The sequence below is a fragment of the Rutilus rutilus genome, assembly GCF_951802725.1.
Source record: "Rutilus rutilus genome assembly, chromosome: 20".
Lineage (NCBI taxonomy): Eukaryota > Metazoa > Chordata > Actinopteri > Cypriniformes > Leuciscidae > Rutilus > Rutilus rutilus.
In genome coordinates, this window is record NC_140225.1 from 18,348,563 (window position 1) to 18,361,846 (window position 13,284).

Genomic DNA, 13,284 nt, shown 5'->3' on the forward strand with positions numbered 1-13,284 from the left:
TCAGTCCAATTTAATAAACAAGTCAATAAACCATTAATAAACAATTCAATAAACCAGTTCAGACAAGTTACCACTCAAATATCTATATAATACACACACACACACACAACAGTTCTTCTTAAAGAAATGAATGCTTTTATTCAGCAAGGATGCATTAAATTGATAGAGACAAGAGACAGTAATGTTACAAAATATTCTATTTCAAACAATTGCTGTTCTTTTCGACTTTTTATTAATCAAATAATCCTGAAAAAAGGATTACAGTACCACACTTACCACCAAAATATTAAGCAGCACAACTGTTTTCAACATTGATAATAATAATAAAGGTTTCTTGAGCACCAAATCAGCATGATTTCTGAAGGATCATGTGACACTGAAGACTGGGATAGTGATGCTAAAAATGTAGCTTTGTCATCACAGAATAGAAAAGTTATTTTAAATTGTAATATTTAGCAACAACACTACTGTTTTTTCTGTATTTTTGATCAAAGAAATGCATCCGTGGTGACTGGCGAGCATAAGGGACTTCTTACTGACCCCAAAATCTGTAGTTTTTGAACGGTTAAAACAACCTAATAATTATACAATACAGGTTTTCTTTCAACACTGCTGCAAAGAGGTCTTCAAAACACACGCCCCCTGAAGATGACACATCTCACGTCCACCAAAGCAATCAGATCAACCTTAATGACAACGCACAACAAGGGTGTGGAACTTCTCAACAGCACAATGCCATGCAATAAAAAAATAACAAATAACGCCAAACAAACATGAAACCATAGAGAAAAAACAAGGCTCAGTCCAGACTACAGTGTGCATCTTGCTGTACGGTTGTGATTAAGCTCTGCATTAAATACATCTTGCTCTGAAGTACCATTTCCCCTTAAATCACTTCTGAAACCACTGTTGGGCAGTTTTCGATGTGGTTGATGCATTCTGGTATTATATACCAACAGGTCTGGTATAAAGAAACCACACTGGCCAAACCCTTCATTTCACTCACCATTTCTGTTCTAGGAAGGAGGTGTCCAGAGAGAACATTTTGACAACCCAATATTTTCACAGAAACCATATTTCAGAAACTAGAACAAGTTATATTTCATTAAAAGATTAGTTCACCCACGAATTAAAATTCTGTCATCATTTACACACCCTTATTTTGTTCCAAACCAATACGAATTTCTCTGGGCCAGTCTTAATGAAAAGGAAAAAAAAAACTAGGGCAATGAAGCTTCGAAAAGCATGCAAAAGCATAATAAAAACTAGAATGTACATTTCCTGAAGAAAATCTGAAGTGGTGCTTGCAGTGGCAAAATTCGGCACGGTTGTTAGGGTGTTTCTAGTGGGTTGCTAAGGTATTCTGGGTGGTTGCTAGGTGGTTACTAGGGTATTCTGGGATTAGCTGATTAGACTTTTTGTGCACTACCCCATTAAATGTTTTATAATAGTAAAATTACACCACATGTTAAAGTATTTAAATATCAGGTGTCAGAGCAACCTGATCATTCTTGAGACTAGTTTCAGGTAGAGGTCGACCGATATAGTTTTTTTCAGGCCGATGCCGATGCCGATCTTTTGAAATCCGGGTCGGCCGATGGCCGATAAATGCTGCCGATTTATTTTGGCCGATATTTGGCCGATTATGTGCTTGTTTTTAACCTCTATTTGAAAGATAAAATGTAACACAAATAATTACTTAAGATAGACAAGATTTCTCAACAAAAACATTTATTGAACACTTTACCAGAGCCCGTCTACGGAGAGCCTGTCCACTCCCTATTAAGCCCTATTGTACCGAATTTTGGTTGTAGTACCACCAGAGTTCCACTGGGGGCGCTCGCCATGAGTGCAAAATGAATGGGAGTCAATGGGGCTAGACGGCTAAATTTGTCTCTTTCACCCGATTGCCGTTGAGAAATCTCAGATCTGATTGTAGATTTTGCAAGTTCAACATGGGTTTTAGGTCGAAAGTTGAATGAACGAGTACTTATGTCGTTTTGATTTCTTACAGGTTGAGTTGTTGTTGCCCATAACACGCTAGCATTCTGCTAATGACGTCAGCATTCTGACGTCATTGACACTTTGAAAGACTTTTTTAAAGCAAATAAGTGACTCTAAAAAATCTAACACCCAGCAATGTGTAATTTCTTTGCATCTCCTTTCGAATACAACATTCAAATTACTAGACAAAAAATTATATCCTGAGAAAAGTGTATTTTGAGGGGTATACCGCCATTGACCTCCATTCATTCTGCACTCGTCCTGTGAGCGCCCTCATATGGAATCAGAGTGGAACTGCAACCAGTTCAGAAGCCGGAAGTGTAGTGAGAGTGAAACTTCTCGCCATATTAGACATTCTCTGACTTTACCAATCTGCACTTGTACAAAAGACAAAAAGAACTTGAGATATGTTGGTAATTGTACCTGAATGAATTGAAAATTAATTTGCTACATTTCAGATTAATATATTTGTTTTCCTTAACATTTGAATTAACAGTAACTTAAACACTTTGCAGTTTGAATGATGTCCTGATAAACAAAATGACGGAGTATGTTTTTATGTTTCCACTGTTCGATCGCGCCCCACACACACACACACGCGCGCGCGCGCGTTTGCACACAAATATAAGTAAACACTTTGCGACTTTAAACACACGCGACTTTTCGATCTCGATCGCGCCCGCGCCTCTCTCTCTCTCTCTCACACACACACACAACGCATTGCAATCTTTACATCGCAGCCGGAGCTAAAGCGGAGCTACAGATTAGGTGTCCCTAAAGAACCCGCGTATCTAACAGTAGTTCCGCATTACTTTGCACGCGAGTTTTATTTATTTGTATAGCGTGTATTCTCCGTGGAAATTTATACACCGAACCGTGACGCCTGTACCGTTTCGGTTCAATACGAATACATGTACCGTTCCACCCCTAGTCTACAGTGAAATACAGTCACACATTACACTACTGTTTGGCCAGCATTTTAACCGTGTTTAATCCAGCTACTAGCTAACGGAATGTTAAAGTTAACTGCTGACTAGTGTCAAGTGCAGCGAAGCGATGTTTCTGTTATTCTAACGTCCGTTTTCAGAGCATCCAAGAGAAGCACAGGCATAACAGTAGCACTGATATGAAGCACAGAAATGCGCGTTGATATTCGGTCCGGTAAATAACGGTCGTTAAGGCACCAGTGCCGTATTAGCACTGGGTCTGTCTGTAGCTACCCAACCCTAGCAAAGCAAAGCCAGTCCTTCACTAGCATATAGTTGGTCTCTTTTTTTTATTACTTACTTCTCTGCATTGAGTGACAACCCTCTCAAATATAAGACACACAAACAGAACAAATAAAAATCTCAGATTCACTGTCTGTAAATTCTTGCTTACTTATTGTGACATGATCGCAACCCTTCTGCTGTGCTAATGCAACCTCAACTACGCTATCAATTTCAAAGTAGCCGAACGTCATGTCGCCTATTCATGTTTTTTCTCTAAGTTGGCAGTAACATATCAAAAGTTTTTAATTAAATATAAAGGAGTTTTCTCCAAGGAACTTAGCTCCTTCCTTAAGCACTGGATGAGGTCTGCTCACTCTGCTGGAGAATGACTCTAGGCGCAGTGTGCGTCGAACGCGTGTTCCACAACAACAACACTAGGCTGCCCACAGATGCGCCTGCCTAATAATCGGCTTGATACACTTGGATATTGGCCGATGCCGATTATGTTAAAAATGCAAAAAAATCGGCCGATGAATCGGTCGACCTCTAGTTTCAGGACTAAAAAGAGAAACTTCAAGGATGATCAATCCCTCTTCCGGAGACATATTTCCATTTGCCTCCAGACAGACACACACACACACACACACACACACACACACACACACACACTCTACACTACAGAAGCAGAACTTCTCTGATTCTCCTGTAAAACAGTAGCACCTGCTAATGGTGTTGACATAAGCAATGTGATACCCAGCCCAGCTCAACCAATACAAGACACAAAATGTTTACAAGAATATGGGGAGGCCTCATCAGCACAGCATCCAATGAAATTCCATATCCAGCGTACAGGGAAGAACACAGGACAGGTATGGATGTTAGCCCCACGAAACCACATCTCCTCTCCTGCTGCAGAACAGATCCTCTCCTGATGAGATTAAACCTGCTGTGGACTGATAAGATCCAACAAAGACAGCAAACAATAACAGCATCGGGGTCCAGCTGGACTCCTGCTTATCCCAGATGTTCCTGGATAAACTTTACAAACACAACAGCTTTCACAGGAGTGTGTACTCGCGTCACAGGGAAGAGCCGTCATCTGTACTACAGCTCTGTTTTTGCTTCAGTGTGGAAGACGGGCCAGAGGTAACGCTACTGTAAATGTACAGTAACTGCACAGATTCAGAGACTCTAACATCTAATGTCTTTATGTTTCAGACTGAAAGTGTATGGTTTGCTTTTAAAAGAATATGTTGTTCTGAACCCAGGCTGCCATTCAACTATTTGGGGTCGATGAACTTTTTTTAATGCTCACCAAGGTAAAAACAGTAATACTGTGAAATATATTATTACAATTTAAAATCCTTTTCTGTTTTTAGTTATTTTATTAAGTAATTTATTCTTGTGATGGCAAAGCTGAATTTTCAGCATAATACTCCAGTCTCCAGAGTCACATGATCCATCAGAAATCATTATAATATGCTGATTTGGTGCTCAAAAAACATTTTAGATTATTATCAATATTGAAAACAGTTGTGCTGCTTATTATTTTGGTGGAAACTGATTAGATTATCTGATGAATAGAAAGTTCAAAAGTACAGCATTTAATGCATCCTTGCTGAATTAAAGTATTTATATTTATTTCTTTAAAATAAAATCTAACTAACCCCCAAACTTTTCTCTTTTTTTAAGAAAATGCATGGAAAATTTATATGTGAAGATTTGTCAAAATATGTAAATTTTTTGTTCAACAGGAAGTTATGGGTGTTTCTTCAACTGTGCCATTTTTGGTCCTGTAAACACAAAAACTCTAAAACACTTCACGCTCTCTATAGTTTTAGTTTGTCTACATACAGTGCATCATGCATCACAGGACAGTCAGATAAAAGGTCTACAAAAATCTATAAATAAAAGGGAATTGGAAAGTTTGAAGGGAAAAAAACCAATGAAGGCATGATAAAGAAAAGCTTCAAAGAAAGTGATCTTTATAAGACCAAGAAAAATCTATAAAAATCTTGAAATCTAATCAGTCCCTGGGACATATCCAAAGCTGAATGACATGCACATTTTTTATTAAAGGCAACGTGCATCCAAAAAAATTGCTTATTACATCCAAAAAAATGTAGTTACAAAACACAGGTCTAATGTGAATGTGCGGAAGAAGGGTGGAATTTGAAGACTGTGGTCAGCATCTCTTACCCACTGCAACCACACAAACACACACAAGCAGATGCTATCCACACACACCTCAAGGAAAAAAGGGAACAGAGATAAGGCCCATCAACATTCCAGCCTACAGCGTGACTGCCGGTTATCTTAGCTCAGGGTTGCAAACTAAGTGTCTAAAAAACACCCCGCAACTGAAACATTCCACTTTGACCCTATCCAAACAACACGAGACCTGGTTTCTATGAATAAAGAATAGCAGTCTGGTTTTCCGGTTAACCTAGGACTGTGTCCGGCCGCTACAATTATTTTGTAAGTGTTGCCTCTCTGACAGCCACTAAATAAATGACAGACAGGTTATTCATTAACCTTCTTTCCTGAGCCTGACCTTTGCCCTTTCTCTCAGACCACGCTGCCACCTGGCCATCTTCAATAGGCTAAGCTATTTTAACTGTACAATAGAACCACCTTAATGATCATCCAGACATCCACCATGCTGCTATATGAAATATCATTTGTTTAAACATGCAAGAGTTTGTGGCAAACCTTTAATCACTTAATCTCAGAGATAGCGGGTCTGTTTAGCTGTTGACTCAAGTTTGCATGTCTCAACTGCTGCCCTCTGAATTTAGCAGGAATATTACATGATCTTCAGGTGAAGTGGAGAAATCTGCTCTCTTGAATGTTGGAACGGATGCCATTTCTACAGGTCACGTCTGGATTAGAATACTGTAACAGATTACGTGCGTTTTAAATGCACACTCTCAGAAAATAAAGTACATAATTGTACCTTTAGGGGTACAATGGCTTGTCACTGGGGCTGTACCCTCAAGGGTACAATATTGTACCTTAACCTTTAAAAGAAACGGTACATATATGTACCTTTTAATGCTTTTTGACCGCCACCTGGAGGTCCAATAATAAGCCCTATGGGGTACATTAGTATAGATTGTACCTTGGGGGACAGGAATGGACTCCTACTGTACCCCTATGGTACCCCTATGACAGTGCATGTTAAAAGTTTGATTTCCGGCATGAATTCGGCATGAATTTTTCTAAATGCACGCTAAAGATCTTATTGTGAATGAATGATTTGTTCATGCACATGTTTAATTAATATTCTGGTCCCTCCATCCGATCAACAACGATGAATAGAACCAATACCTTACCTCACCCTACAGTTTTTTTCTTTTCGATAATCCTTTACATTTGGATCCATTACACTACATCACAATAGAGAATAAAAGATCTGTCGCTACTTCCGTAACACTGAGATTCAAAATTATTGGCATGAGCTGATAGATTTCTGTTTGCCTGATAAGTGTCAGAAGCAAGACGTTTATTTTGTTGAACAGATCGTTACTTTCTATCGTATAGACTAATAACGTATTAGACAGGACTGTTAAACAGATCGTAAACTAATAAAGACGAGAATGGGAGCGTTGTGTGCTTGGGCTCTGGTGTTCTCAGCGTCGTCAAAATAAAGTCCACCGCGCTGTTCCTACTGGCTGTGTGAATGAAACCAGGAAAATGGCCCTAAGGGAACATTTAGTTCTAGGGGAACCACCCTGGTGGCTAGTTCCTAGAACTACCCGGTGCGAAAGGGGCTAAATTCTCAATGAAATCTGACAACAACTGTCTCATGCATTTAAAAGTTTGTTTCTAAATGCTCAAATCATGACAAAAAAGACTTGACCAGCCAATGCTCATGTGCCGTCATAAGCACGCGCCTCAGAACGTTTTTATATCAACTGGAGCTTCTGACGACAGCTGCAGTGACTTTACAAATTGGTGTTTGGCTCTTTGATTTTGAAAGCAGCAATTAATCCACCGTATTGTGCGTTGCTCTTTCTCACATTCATAGTAATATGAGTGCACCGTCTTTCTATATATGGGGCCCTATTTTAATGATCCAAGCACATGGTCTAAAGCGCACGGCGCAAGTGCACTTAGTCTGAATCTACTTTTGCTAGTTCAACGACGGGAAAAAAATTTCGGCACGGCGCATGGTCTAAAAGGGTTGTCTCTATTCCCTTAATGAGTAATGGGTGTGTTTTGGGTGTAGCGTGAAATAAGCCAATCAGAGTCTCATCTCCCATTCCCTTTAAAAGACAGTTGCGCTCGCGCCATGGCGGATACATGACGGAATTTGCAAGCGGAAAGACTGTACGCTTCTCCAGAGAGGAAACGGATCATCTAGTGCGTGAGGTTAAAGCGCGCAAGCAGACCATCTACGGGACAAGCCGGATTCCACCATATCTTTATGTACACAATATTAATCTTTTACATTATAATCCTTTTATTTTTAATATTTGGCTAGTTTGTGTGCTGCTGCTCATACCTGTGTGTGTAATAAGCAGAGTGTACGCGCATTGTGGACCCGCCTATAGCCATACATTACTAACGAGCTCTTTAAATAACAAAAAAATATTGCGTTTTTTTGTTGGTCAATGGCGCAGTCTATATCAGAATAGCAACACGCCAACAATGCGCCTGAACACACCTCGTTTTCAGACCAGCATACCCATGGGTGAACAGATGGGCGCAAATGCATTTGCTATTTAAACAACGTGGCGCAGGACGTGAAAATGATAACTGCGACGGGCTGAAACTAGCAAAAAACACTTGCGTCACGCTTGGCGCTGCATTATGATAGGGCCCATAAAGTTTTTTTGGCTAATATACAGGTTAGGCCTACTGCTATGTCATATGCATTGTGTACTGCATGTAAAATTCAAGAACTTTTGGTGCCATCATGTAGGAGCAGTTTTGGACTGAAGTCAAGGGTGAAAATGGGCCAAAGTGGCAGCAAGACAATGTAATAATCACAGTAAAAACGGAGGCTTAGATTACACTAGGGATGCTCCGATCAGGATTTACTGACTTCCGTTTTCTTGGCCATCATCATGATCAGCTGATACAGATCCCGATCATTCAAACTTTATATAAGTGATATGTAAGCTCTGTTGACTGTCACTGTTAACCCCTTACACCCATTTTGATGAATGATTTGACGTGATTTCAAGTGGCATCCTTAAAGTAATGGCTTATAACTCTACAAAAAAGCAAGGTATCATCAAGTACATGGTCTTATTTAACAGAAGTACAGAACCTTTCAAATTTTTAAGAAAATAGATTTCAATCACATTTGGAGGTTCTTATGTTACAACACTGCTGAGAAAACTCCAGAAAATGTGATGCAATTTATTTTGTTATTATTCATGCTTGACGTGATGACTATTACAAAGTATATATGATAGGTCATAAAATCATTAAAATGTTTGCAATCATGTCAGCTGGGGCCAAATTTTGTGTTGATATCTCAAAGCAATCAACAGTTATGGCCTTTGAAACCAAGGTTTTTATCATTAGTCCAAAAACATCTCAAAACAAGTGAACTGAGTGTTTTACTGAATATAAGAACTTGTATGTGAAAACGCCACAAAGCATAAAAATATTTATAATAGACAGACAGACAGACAGACAGACAGACACAGACAGACAGACAGACAGACAGACAGACAGACAGACAGACAGAGAGATAGATAGATAGATAGATAGATAGATAGATAGATAGATAGATAGATAGATAGATAGATAGATAGATAGATAGATAGATAGATAGATAGATAGATAGATAGATAGATAATTTTCTTTAATGCCATGTCAGCATCTAAGGCTATTTTCATGGCAAAAATTTTATTACAAAAATACAAATATCATATAAATACAATAAAACCAAGTAAACAAACACCTTTTCAGGCATATAATTTGATTGAATATGTAATTCCAGCGCTGATTCAGCTGCGCGCTCCTATTCTATGGCGCACAGTAAATCAAGACCTGTCAATCAGATCGACTGATCCAACCCAAGCACACTCCAGCTGTAAAACAGTGTCCGATTGGTCTCGACACATTGTCCCTACCCAGTACCCACCATATTTGAGAACCAGTTTCCATTGGTTAAACTTTAAAATGACGTTGGAAAAATCATGATTGCGACGTGAACAGATCCAGGAAGTCCTATAGCTTTAGCCAAGTTTTTTTAAGATCTACCCTAATGTTTTGCAAAGTTACAAAGCAGAATGTGGCTCAAAAGCCTAATCTGTATACGGTTTATATGCACGTCGACGGCAACTTCATACGTTTTTTTTTCCGTCATCAAATTGCGATTGGTTCGTGAGATCGGCCAAATTTAGTGATTACCAATCGAGACAAACCTGGAAAATTCCTGATGGATTCACTTGGCATCATTCTGCCAAACACACACAGACTGGCCAAAGCGGCTATAATCTCAGGCTGAAATGCGTGTTTTAAAGGCCTGAAATCAATCGCATTATGCTGGATAACTGACAGTAATCAGCTTGAGCTAGAATTAATGACAAGTTAAAGAGTTCATGAGGGGGGTGAGAGCAAAAAGGGAGCAAGAAGAAATGAAAATATCTGTGTGATGCGTTTTCTAGAAGCATCTCGGTACAGCTAAAAACTCTCAAACAGAGCTATCTCCTGCCCTGAGCTTAACCAGAGAGGGACTTGAGCTATAAATGGCAGAGAGAAAGACACAAAGAGAGAAAGAGAGTGAGGCTTGTTCACTCCCACTCACTGCTTCCCACTTCTCCTCTGCTCATCTCCTTCTCAGGAAACACACACATTCTTCCGCAATGGAGAAACTCTGTCACCAACACTCACAGAGTGGACAGCGTGCACACGCACGCACACACACACACACATACATACACAAACACACCTCTTTAATAAACATCAATTCCCTAAGAAAAGATGACCCATATCTTTCTCTCAGACAGCTTCTCAGAGTTTAGACCAAACTGTGGCCCAGATACACGGTGAGTCAAATCATGCTTCATCGAGAATCTGCCGAGTATTGTTTGCTTTTGGACCAGATTAACTTTAATCAGCCAAACAGATCTGACATTTTTACATACAGTTTACACATGCAAGAACATCCAGTACCAAAAGAACAGTCTCCCTGACTGCCTCATATGAATCACTTCACTGAGAGCAGCAAGTTTTACACCAACGTGACGCATCTGATATGATGCACATGCTTAAAGCTAAGGCTTTTTATTTTAAAATACTTTCTTTCATGCATGCAAATAGATTCTCTTATCCAAAATAATAAGTAAGCCATCAGTAGGTTGGCTTCCCTGGACAGTGTGAATACTGTTGTGCTTTCAAATCATGGACCAGTTTAGTTTATGCATCACAACCAGCTCAACATTATCCGGTCATTTTATTGTATTTTAATATGCTTAATCTAATGCTTACCGAGGCTGCATTTTATTTGACAAAAAATACAGTAAAACAGTAATACTGTGAAATAGTATTCAAATAAAAAAATGACTGTTTTCTATTTAAATATATTTTAAAATGTAATTTATTGCAAAGTTGAATTTTCAGCATCATTACTTCAGTGTCACATGATCCTTCAGAAATCATTCTAATATGCTGATTTGCTGCTCAAGAAACTTATCATCAAGTTTGAAACTGTTGTGCAGCTTATATTTTTGTGTGAACTGTGATACAATTTTTCCTGAGGATTTTTTGATGAATAGAAAGTTCAAAAGTAGACCATTTATTTGAAATAGAAATCGTACCTGCTACTTAAAAATCTTTATCGTTCTTGCTGAATAAAAGTGGTAATTACTTTATTACAAACTTCTGAATGGTAGAGCGGTACAAATCTAATTGAATTTGATTAGCCTATATATATCACATAAATATTGCCCCAGACAGTGTCAGTCACTGAAAAAACTGTATGTTAAGCATTACAATGGACTTCTATTGTTTGCAAATAAAGAAACCTTTTCAAATGATTTTCATTTACAGTATATGCATAGTTATTTTGTCATGTAAAAGTAATGTTCTGTATGATGATGTCCCCAAAAGGAGGCATTAGCTAAATCAGAAATAAACCGATTGACAGGCTCGCCAAATATTATCACTTGGCACCAACTGTTCTGGCGTGTAGTCGAGCATCACGTGCCCACAAACACACACTGAACTGGCATCTATCAGTTGACAAAATATATATATATGATCAACCTGTAAATATTCCTGCCCTCATAAATATGTGTCCAATGCCTTCACCTGCAGGCTAGTTAATGGCAGAGTCTACTTCCAGAACCAAACAACCCTTCAACAGCAGGAAGGGGGAATTACGAAATTGTCATGTTGCAGGCCAACAATATTACTATATTTGGACAGAGGCAACAGATGAACTCAGAACTTGACGCAGCAGAGTTATTCAAATATGGCAAGTGTACATGAGAATAGTTTTATACGCGGAGATTGGGACTTGAGGTTTCCCGCAAGTTGTTGACAAGGAAAGTAGGAAGTGGGAGCGATGTTTGTGTACAAATGCCGAGCATAATAAAAGAGACATCAACGTGCACACAGAGCTTCCTCACAGCTCATTGTGACGTCCCCTACACGTTCGTTTCTGCAAAGCACCATCGCGGTTAAGTTGTTCGCGTGCTATTTCTTCCCCCCCTCGTGTCACTAGGCAACGGATCTTCGAGGCGCATTAAACATTCATGAAAAATGACGGTGAACTTACCAGCAAACTTTCCAAGTTGATCGCAGACCGCGGCTCTTTGATCATGGCTTCCAGTTGTCTCAGCCGGTTTTCCATCCTTCTCTCCGCTCCTAGCGACATTTTTACCTTGTCCTGGCGCCAGTATGAGCAATGAAGAGCGATCTGCACAACTTTTCTGGTTCACATTAAAGATACAAGATCTTCTTTCTGGTTGTAGAGCAGCGGGCCTAGACAGCCTCCGACTCGCCGCCCTCCAAAAAGTACCCCGGGCTCGTCCAGAATAAAGCAAGAAAAAAATAATCCAATGGGAGCAACTGAGGTTTTCCAAACTTCCCCTCAAAACAGTCTGTTAAGTGGTTACTTTAAACAACTGAGCGGATCAAACTTCTCATCCTTTCATGAGAGCGTACCGTCAATGGCGCGATAAAGTTTTAATTTTGAGAGGATTCAGCAGCAGGGCGTTTTCTGGGCGCCCCTCTCCTCTCCTCTCCGCCTCTCTCTCTCTCTCTTTCTCTCTCTCCTCCCTCCCCTCGTCTCCTCTCTCTCTCTCCCCCTCTCCCAGGCGCTCCGGACTGGCTGAGCCTGACTTCAAATCTTCCTCAGTTCATAAACAACGCTGCTGTTGTTCAAAGGCGAGCATCTGTTGGAGTCGAACAAACTCCAACGCATTCCTGCAACACACTTAACTGCGACGTGAAACGGAACCAGTGCGTTTTATGTGTAACGTATTATATTTTTGATAAAGTTAATTTTGTTAAGTTACTCGCAAGCGCTTTCCTAAAGTGTCTCCGCAGGTCGCTCGCTCGCGCCGGTTCCCCGGATCAGTTCCTCGGTATTCCAGCAGGCAGCTCGAGCCTCGAGTTCGTTTTTCTGACATCAACTAGCGATGTCCGATCCGTGAGCGAATCGTTCTTTTGACTCGGATCTTTTAAATGAATCATTTGATCCGGCTCACAAAAGCGATTCGTGTGAGCGGAACTTCTCAAATTAGCGACTAATTAATTAAAGTTCTAAATCACGGAATTAAAACGTAAACATCATTTATATATTATATATAGCTTTGTGTTAAGGTTTTACCGTATGCAATATGTCATGCTAGGATATCAAGGATCACGTGATAGTGCATTTGCGTCATGACGTGAAAGAATTGCTGAATCGTTTTTGTAAACGATTCTTTGGAATGAGTTGTTTAAAAGAGCCGATCCGCTTAAATGAATCCATCACCAACGTCGACGATAACAGCAGTCTTTACCCATAAGCCCCTGTTCTTCTCTGTTTGTCTCGCCCACGAAACAGCACAGGAGAATGCAAATTTCCTCCGGCGGATAAAATTCTCACACCTACCAC

The 13,284-nt window shown here is 39.8% G+C and overlaps 1 protein-coding gene across 5 annotated transcripts in view; it reads right to left on the reverse strand.

The window, feature by feature from the left end:
- Nucleotides 1-12,819, reverse strand: part of rock2a (rho-associated, coiled-coil containing protein kinase 2a) — a 51,731-nt gene extending 38,912 nt beyond the window's left edge. For 3 of the 5 annotated variants that reach the window (XM_084390723.1, XM_084390721.1, XM_084390720.1), the window contains exon 1: nt 11,959-12,812. In XM_084390723.1, the coding sequence (XP_084246849.1) occupies nt 11,959-12,057 (99 nt within the window). In that variant the 5' untranslated portion in view covers nt 12,058-12,812. Of the gene's footprint in view, nt 1-11,958 lie in introns of all 5 variants that reach the window. The other 2 variants (XM_084390724.1, XM_084390722.1) reach the window with 1 other exon arrangement.
- Nucleotides 12,820-13,284: the final 465 nt, after the last annotated feature.